We start from the raw sequence: 26,300 nt of genomic DNA, 5'->3' as shown, positions 1-26,300 counted from the left end.
TATGCATTTAAGTTTCCTCCATGTCTTGATAGCTCTCTTTTTCAGTGCTGAATAATATTCCATTGTGTGGACAAACCACAGTTTATTAATCCATTTACCTATTGAAGGACATCTTGTTTCCAAGTTTTGGCAATTATGAATAAAGCTGCTATAAATATTGGTGAATGTTATTGTTTTTCAATCTCAATTTCCAGTTGTTCATTGCTAGTATACAGAAACACAATTTTTAAATTTTTTATTGTTCAGAGATTCTGAAAATATGAATATTACTAATTATTTGCTTATCTTCCATTTCATCCACTTTTTCTCTGGCCCTTTTTGCCTTTTCTCTTATGTCCTTCATCATATGGATTATTTTCTTGACTTCAATGACCCTTATTAAATTTACATTTGAGTCTATTCTCCCTTGGGGCACCTTGTAATTTATTGTTATTTCTGAGACAATTTTATATTTTTCTTTCTTTTTTTCCCTGATGAGCCAACAGATATCTTTAGTTTATTTTTATTACTATTTCCCTCTACTTTTATTGAGATATAATTGATATATAACATTGTATTAGTTTAAGATATGCAACATGATTTGCTATATGTGTACATTGTGAAATGATTACCACAATAAATTTAATTAACATCCATCAGTTCACAGTTACAAATTTTTTTCCTTGTGATAAAAATTTTTAAGGTCTACTCTCCTAACAACTTCCAAATATGCATACAGTATTGTCAACTATAGTCGCCATGCTGTACATTACATCTCCAGAACTTATTCATGTTACAACTAGAAGTTTGTACCTTTGACCACTTTTACCCATTTCATCCACCCCACAACCCTCACATCTGGCAACAACCAATCTGTTCTCTGTATTTCTGAGCTTAGTTTTTTTGGATTCCACATATAAGTGAGATAATACAGTATTTGTGTTTCTCTGACTTATTTCACTTAGCACAATACCCTCCAGGTCCATCCATGTTGTCATAAATGGTAGGATTTCCATTTTTTATGGCTGAATAATATTACACACACACACGCATATATATGTATATATATATACACATATATATATATATTCTACATCTTCTTTATCCATTCATCTGTGGATGGATACTTAAGTTGTTTCTAGTTTTATTTTTCTTTCATTTTTTTCCTTTCATAATTTTTTTCATTTCTCCCTATTTTGTCCATATTTGTTTTTAGTTTTAAAATTTATTATTCAAGGTGGTTTTTCATATCCTCAGATAGTTGTTTGAGTGGATTTAATTCTGTTTGGAGTTGGATTTAAATTTGTCTGTGACTTCCTGATTGTTTTTGGAGAGAGAGATTTTCCTCACTTGATTTATGTACAAACTTATTTCCTAATCTTCTGCAGTAATTTATTTTTCTCTGCCTCTCTCTCTCTTTCTCTCTCTCTCTCTCTCTCTCTCTCTCTCTCTCTCTCTCTCTCTCTCTTTGGTCCATGCCTGCACCGTTCCCGGACCAGGGATTGAACCCAGGCCCTTGACAGTGAGAGCACAGAGTCCTAACCACTGGACCGCCAGGGAATTCTCTCTCATTTTATCATAGAGTTCCAGTTTAATTGTGCCCTCTTCTGTCAGTATAGCAAAATCCAGGTATTTTAAAGAATTTTAGTTTGTTTGCATTAGTGGTGAGGGGAGGGATTATGAGTCCTGTGATATTGTAGTTCTCTTTGGTTTTGCAGAACCCTAAATTTATCCCCCCCCCCTTTACTACCCAATCACTAACAGATGCTTCTTTCTTCCTGTGGATTCCCCCTCTCACCCTAGAAGACTTCCCTTTTAAGTCATACCCCTTTAAGTAGAGTTCCATGCCTGGCCTGACATATGGTATCTGTGTCTTTGAATCCCATATCTGGAAAAGGCGTTTATCTTTATAAAACCCAGCTTGAACTCTTTATAGCAGCTGGCCTTCAGGATGCCCAAACCTTGAAATCTCTTCTATGAAATTTAGGATCTGATCTGCCCAGTTACTGCTTTTTTAAAGTATTTTCAGACTTAAGGTGAATTTGATTTTTCTTGATTGTTCCAATTCATTCTAAGGTATCTTTGCTAGCATCCTTCCTATGTCTTCCCTGTAGTTTTTTGTTTATTATTTTTTAAAAATTTTATTTATTTTTTGCCATGTTGGGTCTTTGTTGCTGTGTGCAGGCTCTTCCCTGGTTGCGGTGAGCGGGGGCTACTCTTCACTGCTATGTGTGGGCTTCTCATTGCAGTGGCTTCTCTTGTTGCAGAGCATGGGCTCTAGGTGCGTGGGCTTCAGTAGTTGTGGCACGTGGGCTCAGTAGTTGTGGCTCACAGGCTCTAGAGCTCAGGCTCAGTAGTTTTGAGCTTAGTCACGGGCTTAGTCACTCCGTGGCATGTGGGATCTTCCCAGACCGGGGCTCGAACCCATGTCCCCTGCATTGGCAGGCGGATTCTTAACCACTGCACCACCTTCCCCGTAGTTTTGATCAGTCTCCCTTTGCTCATTATAAAGCTCTGCAGCAGGGCAGGGATGGGGTGGGAGTATGTGCGACTGGGTAACTGGTATTTGGGGTTTTTTCTCTCTTTTTACTTACAGCCATCTTGCATTTTCAGAACTCTCTTTCAGCAATGTATGTATATATTTGCATTGAATTTTCATACATGTGATGTTATTCTGTATCTTCTTTTTTTTTTTTTTTTTTTTTGCGGTACGCAGGACTCTCACTGTTGTGGCCTCTCCTGCTGCGGAGCATAGGCTCCAGACACACAGGCTCAGAGGCCATGGCTCACAGGCCTAGCCGCTCCGCGGCATGTGGGATCTTCCCAGACCAGGGCACGAACCCATGTCCCCTGCATCGGCAGGCGGACTCTCAACCACTGTGCCACCAGGGAAGCCCTCTGTATCTTTTAGGAAGGAGATTTAGAAAGATTATTTGCTACAAGACCTCCATTGTTTGCAGTTACCCAGAAGTCCCAAAGAGTTCTTTTTTAAAAAAAAAAATATTTATTTATTTATTTGGCTGTGTCGGGTCTTAGTTGCTGCTCTTGGGATCTTCGATGCGGCACGCGGAATCTTTTGCCACAGAGCATGGGCTTCTCTCTAGTTGTGGTGCACAGGCTCCAGAGCACGCGCGGACTCAGTAGTTTCACCACACGGGCCTAGTTGCCCCACGGCATGTGGGATCTTAGTTCCCCAGCCAGGGATCGAACCCACGTCCCCTGCATTGGAAGGTGGATTCTTTTCTTCTTTTTTTTTTTTTTTGCTGCACTGGGTCTTCATTGCTGCACACAATCTTTCTCAAGTTGTGGTGAGCAGAGGCTACTCTTCGTTGTGGTGCGCAGGCTTTTCATTGCAGTGGCTTCTCTTATTGTGGAACACAGGCTCTAGGTGCAAGTGTTTCAAAAGTTGCAGCACTTGGGCTCAGTAGTTGTGGCACATGGGTCCCAGAGCACACAGGCTTCAGTAGCTGTGGCACATGGGCTCAGTAGTTGTGGTGCACGGGCTTAGTTGCCCCTTGGCATGTGGGATCTTCCCGGACCAAGGATCGAACCCGTGTCCCCTGCATTGGCAAGCAGATTCTTAACCACTGGACCACCAGGGAAGCCCCCAAATAGTTTTTTTAAGTGGTTGTACCAATTGGACTTCCACGAACAATCTATAAGAATGCCATGACTCTGTAGCATTACCAGTACGTCATATTACAGTCTTTTTAGCCATTCCAATGGGTATATGATACTATGTTATTATGGTTTTAATTTGCATTTTATTAGTTACTAATGAAATTGAACACATTTTCTTGTGATTATTGATCATTTGGACATTTTTTTGTATTGAAATACCATTCATATCTTTTGCCTAGTCTTTCTATCGGGTTCTATTAATTTGTAAGTGTTCTTTATATGTTCTGGATTCAAGTCCTTCACTAATAATATGGACTGCAACTATTTTCTCTTACTCTGTGGATTTCCCTTCATGCTCCTAATTGTGCCTATTGATTAATGCAATTTCTTAAATTTTAATGTAATCCAATTTATTTCTCTTTTACTTTATTCTTAGTGCTTCTTGCATTTTATATATGAAAAAAGTAATGAAAATATATTTATTTGTTCTGTTTGCCTGTCACATTTAGATCTACAATCCATCTGGAATTAAATTTTGTTTATGGTGTGAAGTAGAGATTAGAACTTGAATTTTAATTAGACACAAGCTTGGGGGAACGAGACAAGTCCGGGGTTCAAGTAAGGTGGGAGGTCAGAACACAGAACTTTGCATGTAATTGGTACCTTTGATAGACAATATCCTCAGTAAATTAACTATATTCCACTGCCCAATACTACCAAAGGTAATAATAAGAAAGCTTACTGGTTCAGTCTTGGGCCTGGAAGGTAGAGAAGAAAAGAAAATCTCTTAGGATGCCTACCAATAGATTGGTGCTCATATGAGTTTGGAAACAGAATTCATGCTAACTCTGTATCCCCCTAAAAATCAAGCTAGAATTTTAAAGAAATCACAAGGGATCTTGCCAAAAATGAATATATAGATATATAGATCCTGCCCAAGGGAAGTATTTTAAACACAAGACTGAATGTATTTTCAGCAATGAAGTTTTTTTGTTTTGTTTTGTTTTTTATTTGGCTGTACACAGGGCAGGTGGTATCTTAGTTCTCCAACCTGGGATCCAACCCACGTCCCCTGTATTGGAAGGGCAGAGTCTTAACCACTGGACCACCAGGGATGTCCCCAGCAAAGAAGTATTATGGAAGAGGAAATAGACTTCAATGATCAAGATTTAGCAGAAACAAGAATCTAAGAAATCACACCCACCAACACAGGATTTTAAAAATTGTCAGATGTAGAATTTAAGCTCATTTACCATGTTTTAAAAAATAAAAATGACCAGAATACGGTAAGATTAAAATTCTCTTAAAGTGGACTTCCCTGGTGGTGCAGTGGTTGAGAGTCTGCCTGCCGATGCAGGGGACACGGGTTCATGCCTTGGTCCGGGAAGATGCCACATACCGCGGAGCGGCTGGGCCCGTGAGCCATGGCCGCTGAGCCTGTGCATCCAGAGCCTGTGCTCTGCAACGGGAGAGGCCACAGCAGTCAGAGGCCTGCGTACTCCAAAAAAAAAAATTCTCTTAAAGTGAGCAGGAAGTTTTGAAAAAAACACCAAATAGAATTTCTTTTTTAAATAAATAAATAAATTTATTTATTTATTTATTTTTGGCTGTGTTGGGTCTTCATTGCTGTGCACGGGCTTTCTTTCGTTGCGGCAAGTGGGGGCTACTCTTTATTGTGGTGCGTGGGCTTCTCATTGTGGTGGCTTGTCTTGTTGCGGAGCACAGGCTCTAGGCATGGGCTTCTGTAGTTGTGGCACGTGGGCTCAGTAGTTGTAGTTTGCAGGCTCTAGAGTGCAGGCTCAGTAGTTGTGGTGCACGGGCTTAGCTGCCCTGTGGCCTGTGGGATCTTCCCGGACCAGGGCTTGAACCCATGTCCCCTACAATTGGCAGGTGGATTCTTAACCACTGCACCACCAGGGAAGCCACCAAATAAAATTTCTAAACATAAAAATAAAAATACTAAAATCACAAACTCAATAGACAGGTGAAGTAGCAGATTAAACACTAAAGAAAGAGTTAATAAACTGAGAAAATTGTGAAGAAATTATTAAGAATGCAGCTCATGGGGAATTCCCTGGTGGTCCAGTGGTTAGGACTTGGCGCTTTCACTGCCATGGACCTGGGTTCAATCCCTGGTCGGGGAACTAAGATCCCACAAGCCACGCAGCATGGCCAGAAAAAAAAAAAAGAATGCAGCTCAGAGAGATGAAAAAATTGAAACCACAAAAGAGGGGTTAACCAACATGAAGATCCAATATATTCTAGTCAGACTTTCAGAAGGAGAAAATAGAAAAGACTGGAGAGAGGTAATACATAGATAAATAATGGCTGAGAATTTTACATATTAGATAAAAGACATCAATATTCAGATTTAGGAATCCCAAAGAATCCCAAGCAAGGTAACAAAAATCAAATCAATATTTAAATATATAGTTGTGAGACAGCAGAAAACCAATGACAAAGATTTCATCTTAAAAGCAGGCAGAGAATAAAGTCAGATTCCTACAAAGTAATGGCATTTATGCTCCCAGCTATCTCAAGAGTAACAATGGATACCAAAGATAATGGGATAACAACTTCAAAGCTTTGAGAGTAAACAACTCTCAACCTAGAATTGCATATCCAGCAAAAAATCTTTCAACTATGAGGGTGAAATAAAGACATTTTCAGACAATGAGAAATTTAGAGGGTTTGCTACTAATAGACACTCACTTAAGGAACTTCTAAAGGATGTTTCTGAGGAAGAAGGAAGGTAAGAGAAGTTTAATACCAAAAAAGGTGTAATGAGAAAATAAAATTGTAAACATAGGCAAATATAAAGAAATCAGGTATATATAACAATAAAACAATAATAATGTCTAATTTGTAGAGCTTTACAAAAATAGAAATAAAATACTGGATAATAATAACATATTAAAAAGAGATTGATCAGAGTTAAAGCATTAAGATACTTGTACTATCCACGATGCGTATTGATACTGATTTACCTTAGACTGTGTTAATTTATAAATATATGTGTTGAAATTTTTAAGGAAACTATTACTAAAAGAAAAAAATCAATTCAAAAGTCAGCAAGAAAGGTGAAAAACTTAGAACAGTAAGTATTCTAATCAATCTTATTTAGTGCTTTGTAATCATTCTAATTAGAAATAATGTGAATTATTAGATGGTAAAAATGAAGCAAATATATCAGTCTGCTGGACCTGGATCTGTTTACCTTTCCCTTAGTCTTCTCTGAATTATGTGGCATGGGAAGGAATGGAGGAGAGGTGGACAGACCCCTGCATGCTGCCTTTCCCAAGTACCTATGCCAGTGGGCTTCTACTGGGTTTGTACAAAGGAAGGCAAGGCAAAAGACTGTAAGGCAGGAGGAAGGTAGACCCCCTCCCTGTTTCGCTGGGGCAGTGTCTCTGGAGTATCTCCTTCATGGATCCAGTTCATGACAGGCCTATTATACCAGCTTCCAAGCACCTGAGCTTCAGTAACACAACCTCCTCTCTTTGTTCCTGCTGTTACTAATCTCTGGTTGCCTCACTTTCATTTCCTGTTTGGCCTTTTGGCTCTTCTATAACATATGTAACAAATTCTCTACTTTAAATTTTTTTAATGTTTTACGTATGTAATGTTCTCTCTGTTTTTCTGGTTAGACCTTGACTGATATATTCAATAGCTATGAAAAAGTAAAAATTAAAATACAAAGATCGTTAGACTGGATGAAAAAAATTCAGTAAAAGCTCTTTAGAAGATATCTAAAACAAAAGAGACAGTAAAATTGAAAGCAAAAGGATGGCAAAACATATACCAGACAAATATTAACTGTTGGTGCAATTGTTTTAGTATCAGACAAATAGATTTTAAGTCAAAAAGTATTACTGGAGGGCTTCCCTGGTGGTGCAGTGGTTAAGAATCCACCTGCCAATGCAGGGGACATGGGTTCAAGCCCTGGTCCAGGAAGATTCCTACATACCGTGGAGCGACTAAGCCTGTGCACCACAACTACTGAGCCCACGTGCCACAACTACTGATGCCCACATGCCTAAAGCCTGTGCCCTGCAACAAGAGAAGCCACCACAAAAAGAAGCCTGTGCACTGCAACGAAGAGTAGCCCGCACTCAACACAACTAGAGAAAGCCCACAGGCAGCAATGAAGACACAATGCAGCCAAAAAAAAAAAAGTATTACTGGAGAGAAAGAGGGTTATCAAGCGATAAGATTCAATTCCATATGTGATAATTCTGAACCTGCACGCATGCCTATGCCCCTAGTAACAAAGCTTAAAAATATACAAAGAAAGAGATTTCACAAGCCCAAGAAGAAATTGAAAAAAAATCTACTATTCTAATATAATTGGTTGATTAAGCTAACAAAACCACATTTAAGATGTAAAAGGTTTAAACACAATAACAAGCATTATCTAATGGACAAATTCAGGAATCAACATTAAAACTGGAAAATACATATTCTCTAAGCACAAATGGAACATTTCCCAGAACTGGCCACATTTTAGATGAAAGGTTTTAAAAATTTCAAAGAATTGATATCGTACAGACCACAAAGTAACCAAATTAGAAATTAGTGGACAAAAGTTGGCTAAAAAAAAAAGAAAAAAACAAATTGGGGAAAACTCCAAAATAATTCATAAGTCAAAGAAGTCATAGTAGAAATTAGAGAATACTTAGAATAACATACTTAGAATAACAATAAATGCACTATAGTAAATGCATATGAGATGTAATGAAAGTAGTACTTACAGGGAAATTTATACCTTACATTAGAAAAGAAAGTTTAAAATGCATAAGTTAAACAAACAACTTAGAAGTTAGGGGAAAAAAACAACAGATTAAGTCCAGAGAATATAAAATGAAGGAAATAACAAAAATTAAGAGTACAAATTTTAAAAATAGAAAAAAATACAATGAAGAGGCTTAAGAAAGGTAAAAAATGATTCTTTGAGTAGTCTAATTGAACAATCTTTGTAACAGGTGATCAAGAAAAAAAAAGCAAGGCGCAAATAAACACTATTAAGAATGAAAGGAGTGGACTTCCCTGGTGGCGCAGTGGTTAAGAATCCACTTGCCAGTGCAGGGGACACAGGTTCGAGCTCTGGTCCAGGAAGATCCCACATGCCGTGGAGCAACTAAGCCCGAGTGCCACAACTACTGAGCCTGCGTTCTAGAGCCCATGAGCCACAACTACTGAGCCTGCATGCCGCAACTACTGAAGCCCACGCATCTAGGTCCCATGCTCTGCAACAAGAGAAGCCATTGCAATGAGAAGCCTACGCACTTCAATGAAGAGTAGCCCCCGTTCGCTGCAACTAGAGAAAGCGCGCACTCAGCAACAGAGACCCAACGCAGACAATGAATAAATTAATTAATTTAAAAAAAAAAGAAAACTCATTTCTACCTTTAAAAAAAAAAAAGAATGAAAGGGGTAGCCACAACTAAGGAGCCCACCTGCTGCAACTAAGACCCAGCACAACCAAATAAATAAATCTTTTTATTTTTATTTTTTTTTTCGGTATGCGGTCCTCACACTGTTGTGGCCTCTCCTGTTGCAGAGCGCAGGCTCCGGAAGCACAGGCTCAGTGGCCATGGCTCACGGGCCCAGCTGCTCCGTGGCATGTGGGATCTTCCCGGACCAGGGCACGAACCCGTGTCCCCTGCATTGGCAGGCGGATTCTCAACCACTGCGCCACCAGGGAAGCCCTAAATAAATATTTTTTTAAAAAAAGAATGAAAGGGGTGATATAACAGTAAGTGCAACAGAGATTGAAAAATGATAAGAGGATATAGAATATATTGTACAACTTGGGGACAGTAACTTAGAAATCTCAGGTGAATTGGGAAATTTTCTAGGAAAATTAAACTTATACAAATTTTTCAGAGAAGAGAAAAATGGAAAACTCTTTACAACATATTTTTATGATATTAATATCATATAACCCTCATACTTTTGAAAGATAATTTTGCTGGATACACAGTTCTAGATTGAGAGCTATTTACTCTTCAAAGATTGAAGCTGTGGGCTTCCCTGGTGGCGCAGTGGTTGAGAATCCGCCTGCCGATGCAGGGGACACGGGTTTGTGCCCCGGTCCGGGAAGATCCCACATGCCGTGGAGTGGCTGGGCCCGTGAGCCATGGCTGCTGAGCCTGCACGTCCGGAGCCTGTGCTCCGCAACGGGAGGGGCCACAACAGTGAGAGGCCCGCATACTGGAAAAAAAAAAAAAAAAAAACCCACAAAGCTTGAAGCTGTTTATCAATAAAAAAATTATTAAGACGTATATACTGTTTTCATACTGTCTGAAATTCAGCATGTAATTTGTTCTTAGAATACATCTCAAATTGCATGTTAAATTTTCATCAGAAATACTTGATTGATATTTAGATTTCATAAAATTTATAGATGAAGAGTTAGATTCATATACCGAGTTCTTCCAAAATACTTAAAGGTTTTCCAATAAATGAATCATATTAGTTTTAAATTTTCAATTAGTTTAATTTAAATTAAAATTTATTTCCTGTCACACTTGCCTCATTAAAATTTCTCAGTAGCTACATGTGGCTAGTGGCTACCATACTGGACAGCATCGCTCGAGAAAAACTCTTGCATATGTGTACCAGGAGGCATATTCAAAAATTTTATACCATTGTCTGTAAAAGCACAAAACTGAAAACAAATATAGTAATGGATAAGTAAATTGTAGTATATTTGTGCAATAAAATACTAAGCACACAACAGTGTAAATGAACGAGCTTCAAGATGTATAAACTAAGAAAAACACTATGTGGAGGAAAAAAAGCAAGTCACTGAAGGATAAAGAGAATAATTAAAAAACAAGCAAAACTACACAATCTACCGTCTAACGATGTGTGTGTGCACGCGTGCATGAGTGAGTGCGTGTGCGGTTTCTACTATAGGGGAGACAATTTTACCTCACCCATTTTAGGTTTTCAGCTAGTACTCCTTCACAAAAAGACAGATTAACAAAATAAAAGCGCTTTATTAACGTGTGTGGTGCACATCACCTGGGAGAAATTTAAAGGAAGAGTAACTCCAAGTGGCTTATGTTAGCATCTTCAACAAAGAACAATAAATTTGTGGAGAAATGACATGACAAAGGAAAGTAGTTTTAGGCTTTCAAAGTGGCAAACTGTGGGAAGGTAAATATATGGGAGGAAACTAATAGAGTAAGGTTTCTTTGCAGATTCCTCTGGTGCTGATAAGTCTATCTCCAGTAAAAAGAATTTGCATCCTGCCTTTAGGCAGAACAGGGGGATGAGAGAGCTTTTCTGGCATTTGCTGATTTTTTTTGGCCACGCCACACAGCTTGTGGGGATTCAACCAGGGATTGAACCCAGGCCCTTGGCAGTGAAACCAGGAGTTCTAACCACTGGACAGCCAGGGGATTCCCACGTTTGCTGATTCTTTTTTTTTTTTTTTTTTGCTGTATGCCGGCCTCTCACTGTTGTGGCCTCTCCCGTTGCGGAGCACAGGCTCCGGACGCGCAGGCTCAGATGCCATGGCTCACGGGCCCAGCTGCTCCGCGGCATGTGGGATCCTCCTGGACCAGGGCACGAACCCACGTCCCCTGCATTGGCAGGTGGACTCTCAACCACTGCGCCACCAGGGAGGCCCCGTTTGCTGATTCTTAATAGCCTTTGGCTCAAAATAATTTTTATGTCAGAGGCATATTTTGGGGTGACATCTTATGGTTTCCTTCACTGCTGTAACAAATATCCACAACCACATGGTATAAAAAACAGATATTTAGTCTCTCACAAGTCTAAAGGTCAGAAATTCTAGAGGTCTGAAATCTGCATCACTGGGCTGAAGTCAAGACGTCAGCAGGGCTGCACTCTCTCTGGACTCTGAGAATCCATTCCTTATCTCTTGCGGTTTCTGGTAGCTGCTGGCATTCCTTGTCTGTGGCCACAAAACTCCAATCTCCAAGGCCAGCAGGTTCAAATCTTTCTCTGCTCCATCTTCACATTGAACCTTCTCTTCTGTATGTGTCTGTAAAATTCTGTCCCTCTTCCTCCCTTTTATAAGGACACTTGTGATTGCAATACGGTTCTCCTATATAATCCAGAATAATCTCTCCACCCCAAGATCATTAATTTAAACACATCTGCAAAGACCCTTTTTCCATATAAAGTAACTTTTACACATTCCAGGGATTATGACCTGATACTGAAATGGAGTAAGACCCTGTGGGGCCCTCCCTGTTACAAATCCTTTCCGTATCCTCATTTCTTACTTGCAGGCAAAGTCTTCAACCTCCTCGACCTTCCCTGAGTTCTAAAGGGCAGATTCAAATAGTTGCTAATCAGGGAAGGGAGGGAATGCAGAAGCAAAGGAGGAGCAGTCAAGAAACAACAGTGCAGCCTTGGGGCAGGGTCGTGGTTCCTCTGCAAGGAATATACATAACAATACCTTTGAGTTCTTCTGCAGGTACTAAGGCCTCCACCCAAGTTTAGGATGGTAACTTCAGGCTGAACACAAGATTCCTAGAGCATCACCCTGTTACCTCACCACCAACCTAATCAGAAGAAAGTCACACACCCTGCAGCCCTCACCCCCAATTTTGCCTGTAAAAAATTCTCCGCCCAGACCATTGGAGAGTTGTGGGTTTCTGAGCAGGAGCCACCCATTCTCCTTTCTTGGCCCTGCAATAAACCTTTCTCTGCTCCAAACTCCTACATTTAGATTTGTTTGGCCTCACTGTGCAGGAACTTGTGTTCGTTAATGATATCTTTGGGCGATGGGGATGTCATTCAGTTTACTACAGTGTTAAAGGTATAGAGATTAAAATTCAGGATAGTATTTATCTCTGGGCATTGGGAAAGGGATGCAACTGATATGTGGAACACAGGAGACTTGAAAGATTTTCTGTTTTTTCAACTAGAGAATAGGTACACTATGTTCATTTTGCTGTTGCTATTATCTGCTTCTCACATTCTATCCTGCTCCAGGTTATGGTGCTTTCTCTACCCTTCTTCTTACTTTGACCCTTTCACCCCTCTGGCATATAGTAAGCACTTAATAACCTGGTAGCATTTTAAATGTTTACCATGTTACCTATGGTAAAAGTTTATTTACATATTATCTCATTTAATTCCCATGATAATTCAACATGGATAGGTATTACTATTAATCCTATTTCACGGATGGGAAATTGAGACTATTTGAGGCCTGCCTAAAGGTCATAGTTGTTACACGTGGTGGATCTGAATCAAATCCAGGTAGTGTGGGACTTCCTTGGTGGTGCAGTGGTTGGGAATCCACCTGCCAATGCAGGAGACACGGGTTTGATTCCTGGTCCAGGAAGATTCCACATGCCACAGAGCAACTAATCCCGTGAGCCACAACTACTGAGCCCAAGTGCTGCAACTGCAGAAGCCTGCGTGCCCAGAGCCTGTGTTCCGCAACAAGAGAAGCCACCACAATGAGAAGCCCATGCACCACAACAAAGAATAGCCCCTCCTCACCACAACTAGAGAAAGCCCACTCACAGCAATGAAGACTCAACGCAGCCAAAAAATTTAAAAATTAAAAAAAAATAAAATAAAATCCAGGTAGTCTGAGTCTACTGCCTGTAACTTTTTTTAAAAATTAAGGTCAAATTCCCACTTTTTGGTATACTGTTCAAGAGTTTTAACAAAGACATGTCATCACCATCAAAATTCAGATTTAAAACAATTCTGTCTCCTTGAAAAATCCCCTATGCCCTTTTGTGGCCAACCCCTCCCTGGTTGATAGACCCCTGAAGCCATTAGTTTTCTGTCCTTATAGTTTTCCCTTTCCTGAATACCACACAAAGGGAATCATACCCTACATCATTTGAATCTGTCTTAGCATAAAGCATGCATTCTCTAGTTGAAGGATATTGGGGTTGTTTCCAGTTTGGAGCAATTACAAGTAAAGTCACTACAAACATTCATGTATAAATTCTTGTATAAACATAAGTTTTCATCTCTTGGTTAAATACCTAGGAATGGTATTGCTAGGTCGTATGGTAGCATATGTTTACAAAAAACTGCCAAACTGTTATCTTAAATAGCTTTACTATTTTGCATTCCCATTGGGAAAGTATAAGAGTTCCAGTTGCTCTACATCCTTGTTTGTGCTTAGAATTGTCATCATTTATTTAGATCTTCTTTGATTTTTTTCATCAATGCTTTGTAATTTTCAATGTACAGATCTTGCACTTACCTTGTTAGATTTGTACTTAAGTATTTCATGTTTTTAGTGTTAATTGCAAATGGTACTGTTTTATTAAATTTCAATTTCCAATTGTTTATTGCTAGTGTATAGAAATATGATTTTGATTTTTGTATACTGGAAGCTCTTGTTTATAGATTCTTTGGGAGTTTTTACACAGACAGTTTTTTGTTTGTTTGATTTTTGGTTTGTTTTTGTTTGGTCTGTAAATACAAACCTTTTATTGCTCCCTTTCCAATGAATATTCTTTTATTTCCTTTTCTTATTTTATTGAATTGGGTAGGACCTTAATACAAGATTAATACAATATTAATATATTATATATTAATTAATTATATATTAATTAATTGATATATAATTAATAATTAATCGATATAGTAATATATTAGTTAATACAATATTAATATATTAATACCTTAATACAAGAATAAAAATGAATCCTTAGAGCAATTTAGACTTTCATCATTAAGTATAATCCTAGCTGTAAATTTTTTGTAAATGTTTTTCATCACGTTGGGGAAGTTATTCTCTATTCTATAGTTTGCTATAGAATTTTTTTTAAAAATCATGAATGAATGTTGTCAGCTGCTTTTTCTGCATCTATTGAGATGATCATATGTTTTTTCTTATTTAGACTATTGATATGGTGATTTAATTTATTAATTTTCCAGTTTTGAATCAACCTTGTGTTCTAGGAATAAACCCCACTTGTTCATAATGTTTTCTTTTTAGTCCATTGTTTGATCTAATTTCTAATATTTTGTTAAGCATTTTTGTGACTGTGTTCATAAAGAATATTGACATATAGTTTATTTTCTATGTCTTTGTCTGGTTTGGGTATCAGGATAATGCTGGCCTCAAAGAATAAGTTGGGAAATGTTCTTTCCTGTTCAGTTTTCTGGAAGAATTTATGAGCAGCTGGTTAGCTTGTAGTGTTATTTTTCATCACTTAGCAAAGTTTGACTCTGCTCTCCTGTATACCTGATTTAAATTACTGGCTGCAACTGGATCATCTGTTTCTTATTGCAATATTTCCAGCACTTAACATCTGATTACTCCTTATTTTAATTTAAAAAAGTTTTTGCCTAATTTTAATTGTGGTAGAATACACATAACATACATTTTACCATCTTAACCATTTTTTTTTCTTTTTCTTTCTTTTTTTTTTTTTTTTTTCGGTACGCGGGCCTCTCACTGTTGTGGCCTCTCCCGTCGTGGACCACAGGCTCCAGACGCGCAGGCTCAGCGGCCATGGCTCACGGGCCCAGCCACTCCGCGGCATGTGGGATCTTCCCGGATCGGGGCACGAACCTGTGTCCCCTGCATCTGCAGGTGGACTCTCAACCACTGTGCCACCAGGGAAGCCCCATCTTAGCCATTTTTAAGTATATAGTTCAGTAGTATTAAGTATAATCACATTGTTGTGCAATCAACCTCCAGAACTTTTTCATCTTTTTTTTTTTTTTGCCCCACTGCACAGCCCTTGGCAGTGAGAGCATGGAGTCCTAACCACTGGACTGCCAGGGGATTCCCCCAGAACTTTTTCATCTTGCAAAACTAAAACTCTACACCTATTAAACAACAATACCCTATTTCCCTCTTCCCTTTAGCCTCTGGAAACCACCATTTTACTTGTTTCTATAAATTCTACTATTCTAGATATCTCATATTAGTGAAATCATACAGTATTTGTTTTTTATGACTGGCTTATTTCACTTAGTTTAATGCCTTAAGGTTCACCCATGTACCATGTGTCAGAATTTCCTTCCTTTTTAAGGCTGAATAACATTTCAATGTATATACCACATTTTTTTATCCATTCAGCTGTTAAAGCACACTTGGCTTCCATCTCTTGGCTATTGTGAATAGTGCTACTATGAACACAGGTGTACTAAGATCTCTTAGGGACCCTGTTTTCAATTATTTCAGGTACATACCCAGAAGCAGAATTGCTGGATCATATGGTAGTTCTATTTTTAATATTTTGAGGAACTGCCATACACTTTCCATAGTGGCTGTATCATTTTGTATTCCCACCAATAGTGCACAAGAGTTCCAATTTTCACATCCTTGCCAACATTTATTTTCTATTTTTCACTTGTTTGTTTGTTTTTGATAGTAGCCACCTGAATGGGTGTGAAGTGGTATCTCATTGTGGTTTTGATTTGCACTTCCCTAATGATTAGTGATGTTGATCTTTTCTTCATATATCTGTTGGCCATTTTATATATCTTCTTTGAATGTCTATTCAAGTCCTTTGCCCATTTTTGAATTGGGTTATTTATTTATTTGATGTTGAGAGTTTATTTTTAAATAAGTTTTAAAAATATATTTATTTATTTATTTGATTGCACTGGGTCTTAGTTGCAGCACATGGGATCCTTAGTTGTGGCATGCGAACTCTTAGTTGCAGCATGTGTGTGGGATCTAGTTCTCAGATCCCACACTGGGTTTGACCAGGGATTGAATCTGGGCCCCCTGCATTGGGAGCGTGGAGTCGTATCCACTGTGCCACCAGGGAAGTCCCAAGAGTTCTTTATATATTGTGGATATTAACCCTTCATTAGATATATGATTTGCAAAAATTTTTTTTCACTCCATAGGTTACCTTTTCACTCTGTTGATTGTGTCCTTTGATGCACAAGTTTTAAATTTTGATTTAGTTCAATCTATCTATTTTTACTTTTATTGCCTGTACTTTTGGTGTCATATCTAAGAATTCATTGCCAAATCCAACATCATGAAGCTTTTCTCTCTACATTTCCTCTGTTTTATAGTTTTACGTCTTATGCTTAGGTTTTTGATCCATTTTGAGTCAATTGTTGTATATAGTATAAGGGTCCAACTTCATTCTTGCATGTGGGTATCCAGTTTTTCCAACATCATTTGTTGATAGATTGTCCTCTCCCATTGAATGGTCTTGGCACTCTTGTCAAAAATTATTTGGCCATATATGCAAAAGTTTATTTATGGGCTCTGTATTCTATTCTACTGGTCTATATGTCTTTTATGACAGTAGGCTATTTTAATTATTGTAGATTTATAGTAATATTTGAAAATGAGAAGTATGAGCTCTCCAACTTTATTCTTTTTCAAGATGGTTTTGGGTATTTGGTGTACCTTGAGATTCCACATGAATCCTAAAGATGGATTTTTCTATTTCTGCAAAAAACACCATTGGGGTTTTGTTAGGGATTGTACTGTCTGTAGATTGGTTCAGTAGTACTGATGTTTTAACATTGTCTTTCATCTCCTTGGTTAAGTTTATTATGAGTATTTTATTTTTTGATGCTACTGTAAGTAGAAATGTTTTCTTAATTTCCTTTTCAGATTGTCAACTGTTAGTGTATAACAACACAACTGATTTTTAAAAATTCAATTTATTTAAACTAAACTAAAAAAGAAATAGTTCACCATTTTTCACACTGTCCCTACCCCTACCTTTGGTAACTACCAAACTGTTCTCTGTAGCTATGAATTTAGTTTTATTTTAGATTGCACATATAAGAAAGATCATACAGTATTTGTGTTTCTCTGTCTCACTTATTTCACTTAGCATAATGCACTCAAAGTCCATCCATGTTGTTGTAAATAGCAAAACTTCATTCTTTTCTATAGTTGAATAATATTCTATTGTATGTTTGTGTATGCTTGGTTTGTTTCCGTATCTTGGCTATTGTAAATAATGCTACAGTGAACATGGGAGTGCAAATAACTTTTCTAATTAGTATTTTTGTTTTCTTCAGATAAATACCCAAAAGTAGAATTGCTGAATCATATGGTAGTTCTATTTTTAATCTTTTGAGGAAAATCCATTTTGTTTTCCATAGTAGCTGCACCAATTTACATTCCCACCAACAATGCACAAGGGTTCCCTTTTCTCCACATCCTTGCCAACACTAAGAAGTGTTGTTAATTTTAGTCTTTTTGATAATAGCCATTCTAACAGGTGTACATTTCATTGTGGTTTTGATTTGCATTTCCCTGATGATTAATAATGGTAGAGCATCTTTTCATGTACCCATTGGCCATCTGTATGTCTTCGCTGGAAAAATGTCTATGCATATCTTCTGTCCATTTTTTTAATCAGATTGTTTGGGTTTTTGCTATTGAGTTGTATGAGTTCTTTACATATTTTGAAAATCAGCCACTTATCAGATATATGATTTTCAAATATTTTCTCCCATTTGGTAGGTTGCTTCTTCATTTTGTTGATGGTTTCCTTTGCTGTGCAGAAGCTATTTATTTATTTATTTAGGCTGCACCAGGTCTTAGTTGAGGCACTTGGGATCTTCATTGCAGCATATGGGATCTTTTAGTTGCAGCATGCGGACTTCTTAGTTGCGGCATGCAGACTCTTAGCTGTGTCATGTGGTCTCTTAGTTGTGGTATGCATGTGGGATCTAGTTCCCTGACTGGGGATCAAACCCGGAGCCCCTGCATTGGGAGCATGGAGTCTTACCCACTGGACCACCAGGGAAGTCCCCAGAAGCTTTTTAGTTTGATGTCTTACCACTTGTTTATTTTTGCTTTTGTTACCTTTGCTATTGGTGTCAAATCCAAAAAACTATCACCAAGAACAATGTCAAGGAGATTACTACCTATGTTTTCTTCTGCAATTTTTATAGTTCCAGGTCTTACATTCAAATCTTTTATCCATTTGGAGTTAATTCTTATGTATGGTATAAGACAGAAATCCAGTTTCACTCTTTTGCATGTGGCTGTCCAATTTTCCCAGCACCATATATTGAAAAGACTTTCCTTTCCACACGGTATATTCTTGGTTCCTTTGTCATAAACTGATGATATGTGTGTGGGGGTTTATTTCCAGGCTCTCTTTTCTGTTCCATTGATGTATGTGTCTATTTTTATGCTGATACCATACTGTTTTAATTTCTATAGCTTTGTAATATTGTTTGAAATCAGGGAGCTTGATGCCTCCAGCTTTTGTCTTTTTTCTCAATATTGCTTTAGCTCTTCAGGGTCTTTTATGATTCCAAAAGAATCAAATTTTAGGATTTTTTGTTCTATTTCTGTAAAAATTTCAGGATTTTTTGTTCTATTTTTAGGATTTTTTGTTCTATTTCTGTAAAAAGTGTCATTGGAATTTTGAAAAGGATTGTATTCAATCTGTAGGTTGCTTTGGGTAGTATAGATATTTTAACAATATTAATTCTCACAGTGTATGTGCGTGAAATACTTTTCCATGTGTGTCTTCTTCAATTTCTTTCATTAATGTCTTGTAGTTTCCAATATACATGTCTTTCACCTCCTTGGTTAAATTTAGTCCCAGGTATTTCATTCTTTTTGATGAAGTTGTAAATGGGATTACTTTCTTAATTTCTCTTTCTGATAGTTCATTATTAGTATACAGAAAATTAAACATTTTTGTGTATGATTTTGTATCCTGCAACTTTCATGAATTCATTTATTTGTTCTAACAGGCTTGTTTTTTGTTGTTGTTGCTGTTGTTTTTTGATGGAAACTTTTTTTTTTGGCTGTGTTGGGTCTTCATTGCTGCACACAGGCTTTCTCTAGTTGTGGCGAGCAGGGGCTACTCTTCATTACAGTGGGCTTCTCATTGCGGTGGCTTCTCTTTTGCGGAGCATGGGCTCTAGGCATGTGGGCTTCAGTAGTTGTGGCACATGGGCCCAGTAGTTGTGGCTTGTGGGTTCTAGAGCACAGCCTCAGTAGTTGTGGTGCACGGACTTAGTTGCTCCATGGCATGTGGACTCCTCCCAGACCAGGAATTGAACCCATGTCCCCTGCATTGGCAGGTAGATTCTTAACCACTGCACCACCAGGGAAGTCCCTTTTGATGGAATCTTTAGAGTTTTCTATATATATAAGATTATATCATCTGCAAACAAATATAATATTTTCTCCTTTCCAATATGGATGTATTTTATTTTGTTTTCTTTTTTAAAAAATTTATTTATTTATTTTTGGCTGCATTGAGTCTTTGCTGCTGTGGGTGGGCTTTCTCTAGTTGCAGTGAGTGGGGCTACTTTTTGTTGCTGTGTGCAGACTTCTCATTGTGGTGGCTTCTCTTGTTGTGGAGCACAGGCTTTAGGCACATGGGCTTCAGTAGTTGTGGCATGCAGGCTCCAGTAGTTGTGGCATGCAGGTTCAGTAGCTGTGGCTCACAGGTTCTAGAGCACAGGCTCAGTAATTGTGGTACACGGGTTTAGCTGATCCACAACATGTGGGATCTTCCCAGACCAGGGATTGAACTCATGTCCCCTGCATTGGCAGGTGGATTCTTAACCACTGCACCACCAGGGAAGTCCCTATCTCTTTTTTCTTGCCTAATTACTCTGGCTAGGACTTCCAGTAGTATGTCGAATAGAACTGGTAAGAGTGGGCATCCTTGCCTTGTTCCTAATCTTAAGAGGAAGAATTTTCAGATTTTCACTTTTCAGTATGGTATTAGCTGTGGGCTTGTCATATATGGCATTTATTATATTGAGGTATGTTCCCTCTATACCTGCTTTGTTGAGTTTTCATCATGAAAGGGTGTTGAATTTTGTCACATGCTTATTCTGCGTCAATTGAGATGATAATATGCTTTTTTTCCCCTTCATTTTGTAAATTGGTATATTTCATTCATTGATTTTCACATGTTGAACCATTTTTGCATCCCTGGAATAAACCCCACGTGGTCATGGTATAGAATTCTATTAATGTGCTGTTTAATTCTGTTTGCTAGTATTTTGTTGAGGATTTTTGCAACAATGTTTAGAGATGTTGGTCTGTAGTTTTTATTGTTTGTTTTGTTTTGCAGTATCTTTTTTTGTTTGTTTTTGTTTTTGTTTTGCAGTATCTTTATCTGACTTTGGTATTAGGGTAATTCTGGCCACAAAGAATGAGTTGAGAAAGGTTCCTTTCTCTTCGATTTTCTGGGAGAATTTATGAGAAGTTGGTGATATTTTTTCTTTAATCACCATGCTGTGTGTTAGTTTGTAATGTTATTCTTCATCACGGCTTATCAAACTTTGTCTCTGCTCTCCTGTATTTCTGATAATTTGCTTCAACTGCATTACCTATTTCTGATTGCAGTATTTCCAGCACCTAACATTTGATTACTCTTTTGACATGGTGATTTGGCTTGCAAAATCCAAATCTTAATGTTATTGTAAGGAGTGTAGAGAGAGTTCGGTTTGTCTGAAGCCAAACTGAAAGAGTAATTGATAAATTTGGAAAAGATGGGGCAGTGATTCTCCATCTAGCAGATATACCATTACCTTTAAAAATATTTTTAACATACCTTTGTTCCCCTGAAGGGAAATTCATAGATAAAATATCTATACTCATACTTTAAAAAATTAATATGTGAGGGTAAATGTAAGTGCTAATTTATAATAACATGCATTTCAATGTGTAAATTCTGGGTCAAACTTCACTAGAAGACATAACAAAGAAGTAGATAGAGGCTTCCATCTTTATGTAGAATTAAAATAAATATGAAAGCTACAAATATAGGCTGATACAAATGCAGGTTTATTGTACTGGCACTACATACTATTAGCAGTAGTGCATTGCTAATTGGTACTATGGTGTTTCAGAATGGTGAAATTTTATTGGAGAAATTCTAAAGAATATTTTCCTTTGATTTACAAAATATTTGCATTCCTGGAAATTTCAGTAAGCAATTAAACTTTGTAAAAAATTATTCTGCATTTATACTTTAAAAAGAGTAAGTTTCTAGGCTCAGATAATTATAAACAGATTTTTTTTTTTTTTTACCTATGTGAATATCCCATGGGACAGTCAAAATTTATGCAGGATTGGGCCAATTCTTTAACATGTGTACTGTCCATTGCACTGTTGGGTGGGCTGGCACCCCTTAGCACCTTTCACTAAATACAATATATCTTCCCTCCCATTCATTGTTACAACCAAAAATGTTTCCACAAATTTATTTTTTAAGTTATTTATTTATTTAGGCTGCATTGGGTCTTCATTGCCGCGTGCGGGCTTTCTCTAGTTGTGGTGAGCGGGAGCTACTCTTTGTTGGGGTGTGCAGGCTTCTCGTTGCAGTGGCCACTCTTGTTGTGGAGCACGGGCTCTAGGCATGCGGGCTTCAGTAGTTGCAGTGTGTGGGCTCAGTAGTTGTGGCTTGCCAGCTCTAGAGTGCACTCTCAATAGTTATGGCACATGGGCTCATTTGCTCCGCAGCATGTGGGATCTTCCCCGACCAGGGATGGAACCCGTGTCCATTGCATTGGCAGGCGGATTCTTAACCACTGTGCCACCAGGGAAGTCCCCACAAATTTCTAAATGCCCATATGAGGCAGTAATTACCCCCACTGAGAATTTGCTGATAGATTCTTGAGGAGGGGAAATAATGAAGTAGAAGTCATGTCGTGGAATATTCTGATAGCTGCTTTCCAGGTGTAAGCGTTGATTAAAAAAAGAAAAAGAAGTAACTTCCTTTAATTAATTAGTAATTAATTAGTTTGTTTATAGCAGTCACAGTTCATAAGGCATTTCACACATCTTACATGTCTCACATCAACTGTAAACTCAGCATCTCCATTATTTTACTGATGAGTCAGGGCAGCTCAGAATAGTTAAGTGATTTATTAAAAGTCATTTTAATGAGAGAGCTAGAGTTGGAATCCAGATATGGTTTCAGACCCAGTATTCTTTTCATTATATCATAGCAATGCTAGGATGAAGGCAGAGAAAAAAAATTTAAGAGGAAAATCTGAGACTCACAGAAAAACTAGAATTAGGGGACTTCCCTGGTGGTCCAGTGGTTAAGACTCTGTGCTTCCACTGCAGGGGGATGCAGATTTGATCCCTGGTCAGGAAACTAAGATCTCACATGCCATGCAGCCAAAAATAAACAAACAAACAAAAGACAACAACAACAAAAAACTAGAATTGGCAGGCCTTTGATTAGACAGCTTTATAATGACTGTCACTGACATTCTGGGAAGAAAGGTAGTCAAAGCTTACTGTCAAACAGAGGATTTATTAATATATTCCCCCTTCTTATTCTTATAGGACCTTAATATGCAGCTGGGTGACATCATGCAGAATATGCAGTGGATAATAAATCGCTATACTATGGATGAGAATGTGCACTCTGGAAGGAAAATATCCCTCACAGAACATAAGAAATGGAGAGCAAGTCTGCTGGAGAAAATACTTGTGCCAAGACTGCTGAAATTAAGAAAAGACTCTTGCCTACATTCTGGCCTGGCTGGAAGAATGGAGTAAGTTTCCACAAGTGATTTAAAGTTAATGAAAAAGCTAGAGAATGGAATTATAAGCAAATTATGAAGGATTAGAAGAAGACTAAACAAGAAAAGACTATGGTGGTTATTTAGAGAACAGGTGCTCTCTGTTCCAGGAAGAATAGAATAAGGAAAATATAAGCTTGCTCACTTAGTACCAGCTATTCTGGCCTCCTTGCTTTTCTTCAAGCATGCCAGCATACTCCTGCCCAGTGTCTTTATTCTTCCTAGTCCCTTGCCTGGAACATTTTCCATCAGGTAGCCACATAGCTCATTCTCTGCTTATATTTCTCTTTAAAATGAGGTGTTCTCTGACCATCCCCATTCTCTACCCACTGGCACTGTCCATTATTCTTTTTTTTTTTTTTTTTTTTTTTTGTGGTACGCGGGCTTCTCCCATTGCGGAGCACAGGCTCCAGATGCACAGACTCAGCGGCCATGGCTCATGGGCCCAGCCGCTCCGCGGCATGTGGGATCATCCTGGACCGGGTCACGAACCTGTGTCCCCTGCATTGGCAGGCGGATTCTCAACCACTGTGCCACCAGGGAAGGCCCTGTCCATTATTCTTTACTCTTCTTTATTTTTGTCTATAGCATTTCTTACTGTCTAACATACTTTATAATTAATGTGTCTTTTAAAATTTTTTTGTCTGTGTCCTTTCACTAGAATGTAAATAGTATGAAGTTAGGGAATTTGTTTTATTCAATGCTGTATCTTCAGGATCTAGAACAGTACATGACAGAGGAGACACTGGTTGAATGAAAGAATGAATAAGCTAAGAATATAAAAAAGAGAAATTTCATTTAGTTACAAGAAATCTCATGTAACAGGGGTTATAAAATACTAGAAAACTTACCAAAGGAGTTAACTGGGGTTTAGATCCCCAATATTAAAGCACATGTTCACATTTTAGATATCTGCATCCCTGAAGTCAGGGAACTAACAAATTAGACACCTTTTAACCATATTTTAACCATATTTTCCTGGCCAAGACTTACTGTTCAGCCTTCCATTCCAAGTCTCTTTTTAAAAAATTTCTTCATAGAGATAAGCCTCAGAATAGAAATAATTACGAGATACCTATATTTCCCAATACTACAATATTGAATAGGTAGCCAATATTATAAGCCTATATGGTTATAATTATTTATTTTTCTGCACAAAAGTAATTTTTTTTTACTCTCTTCAAGATGTCATGTTGTCTGAGATAACTACAATTGATATTGATGAACACCACCACTGTATAGCACAAATGGAGATGTTACCAGAAACGCTCAAAGCTATTGAGAGCAATGTCAAGCTACTGAGCAGAATTAGTACATCTTTGCTTGAAGAAAAGAAGAAACAAAAGGAAAAAACAGGTAAGAGTGCTCTAAGACTTTGGAAATAGATTTGACTTTTTCTAAAAAAGAGCTTTATAATTTATGTACCGTAAAATTTACCCATGATAATTGTACAATTCAATGACTTAATAAATTTAGAGTTGTGCAATTATCACCACAATCTAACTTTAGAACATTTTTATCATACCCCAAAGATCTCTCAGGCCCATTTGCAGTCAATCCTCATTCCCACCCTCTGCCCCAGACAACCACTAATCTCTTTTCTGTCTCAATAGATTTGCCTTTCCTGGATATTTCATGAAGTGGAATCATATTTTATACAGTCTTTTATGTCTGGTGTCTTTCATTTGGCATAATGTTTTTGAGGTTCAGCCATGTTATAGGATGTATCAGTAGTTTCTTCCTTTCTATTGCCAATTGTACACCATTATTTGCATATACCAAACTTTGTTTATCCATTTACCAGTGCATGGACATTTGCATTGTTCCCACTCTTTGGCTTTTATGAATAATGCTGCTATGAACACACATGTATAAGTTTTTGTATGGACATAAAATTTCATATTTTTTTGGAGATACCTAGGAGTAGAATTTCTATGTCATTTATTTATCTATTGCTGGTAAACTTATGTTTAACTTTTTAAGAAATTGTTAACTGATTTCCCAAGTGACAGCACCATTTCAATTTCCATCAGCAGTGTATTAGGGTTCCAGTTTCTCCACATCCTCAACAACACTTGTCATTGTCTGTCTTTTTTATTATAGCCTTTCTAATAAGTGTGAAGTGGTATCTCATTGTGGTTTTAAATTGCTTTTCCCTAATGATTAATGATGTTGAGCATTTTTTCATGTGCTTATTAGTCATTCCTATATCTTTGATGAAATGTCTATTCAAATACTTAGCCATTTTTATTATTGTTTTACGAGTTCCTATATCCTGGATACAAGTCCTTTTTCAGAAAAGTGATTTGCAAATGTTTTCTCCCAGTCTGTGGCTTGTCTTTCATTTTCTTAATGGTGCCTTGAAGCCCCAAAGTGTTTAATTTTTTTTTTTTTTTTTTTTTTTTTGCGATACGCGGGCCTCTCACCGTTGTGGCCTCTCCCGTTGCGGAGCACAGGCTCCGGACGCGCAGGCTCAGCGGCCATGGCTCACGGGCCCAGCCGCTCCGCGGCATGTGGGATCTTCCCGGACCGGGGCATGAACCCGTGTCCCCTGCATTGGCAGGCAGACTCTCAACCACTGCGCCACCAGGGAAGCCCCCAAAGTGTTTAATTTTGATGATGTTCCATCAATTTATCATTTTTTTCTTATATGGATCATGGTTTTACTGTTGTATTATGAACTTGTATCAGTCAGCATTCAACCATGAGAGCAGAACCAGAAGATTATATATAATCTATCTATCTATCACATTGCAACTGAGGAACATGCTCTGTATTATTTTAATTCTTTTAAATTTATTGGGACTTGTTTTATAGCCTAGCATATGAGCTATTCTGGAGAGTATTCCATGTGTTCTTGAAAAGAATATATATCTGGTTGTTGTCAGGTGCAGTGTTTTATAGTTGGTTTATATTGTTGTTCTCGTCTTCTATGTATCTCTTTGCTGATTTTTCTATCTAGTTGTTCTATACATTACTGAGAGCGGGATATTGAACTCTCCAACTATTATTGTTATTTCTTTCTTTAATTCTGTCAGTTCTTTTGCTTCCTGTATTTTAAGGCTCTGTTGTTAGATGCACATATGTTTATAATTGTGTTAGCTTCCTGATGAAGTGACCCTTTTATCATTATAAAATGTCTTCTGCTGTCTCTAGAACCATTTTTTTTTTCCTTAACGTTTATTTTGTCTGATATTAGTATAGTCTCTCTAGCTCCCCTGTGG

At 37.8% G+C, this 26,300-nt stretch overlaps 1 protein-coding gene across 1 annotated transcript in view; it reads left to right on the top strand.

The window, feature by feature from the left end:
* The window catches only part of FAM186A (family with sequence similarity 186 member A), a 77,070-nt gene that overhangs the window by 38,823 nt on the left and 11,947 nt on the right, over positions 1–26,300 (top strand). The window contains 3 exon segments of the mRNA XM_067010618.1: positions 22,838–23,004; positions 23,006–23,049; positions 24,262–24,432. Coding sequence (XP_066866719.1) covers positions 22,838–23,004; positions 23,006–23,049; positions 24,262–24,432 — 382 coding nt within the window.

This window comes from Kogia breviceps, chromosome 12 (assembly GCF_026419965.1).
Source record: "Kogia breviceps isolate mKogBre1 chromosome 12, mKogBre1 haplotype 1, whole genome shotgun sequence".
Classification (NCBI taxonomy): Eukaryota; Metazoa; Chordata; class Mammalia; order Artiodactyla; family Physeteridae; genus Kogia; species Kogia breviceps.
Note: the sequence above shows the minus strand (reverse complement) of the source record. Positions and strands in the feature narration are given on the sequence as shown.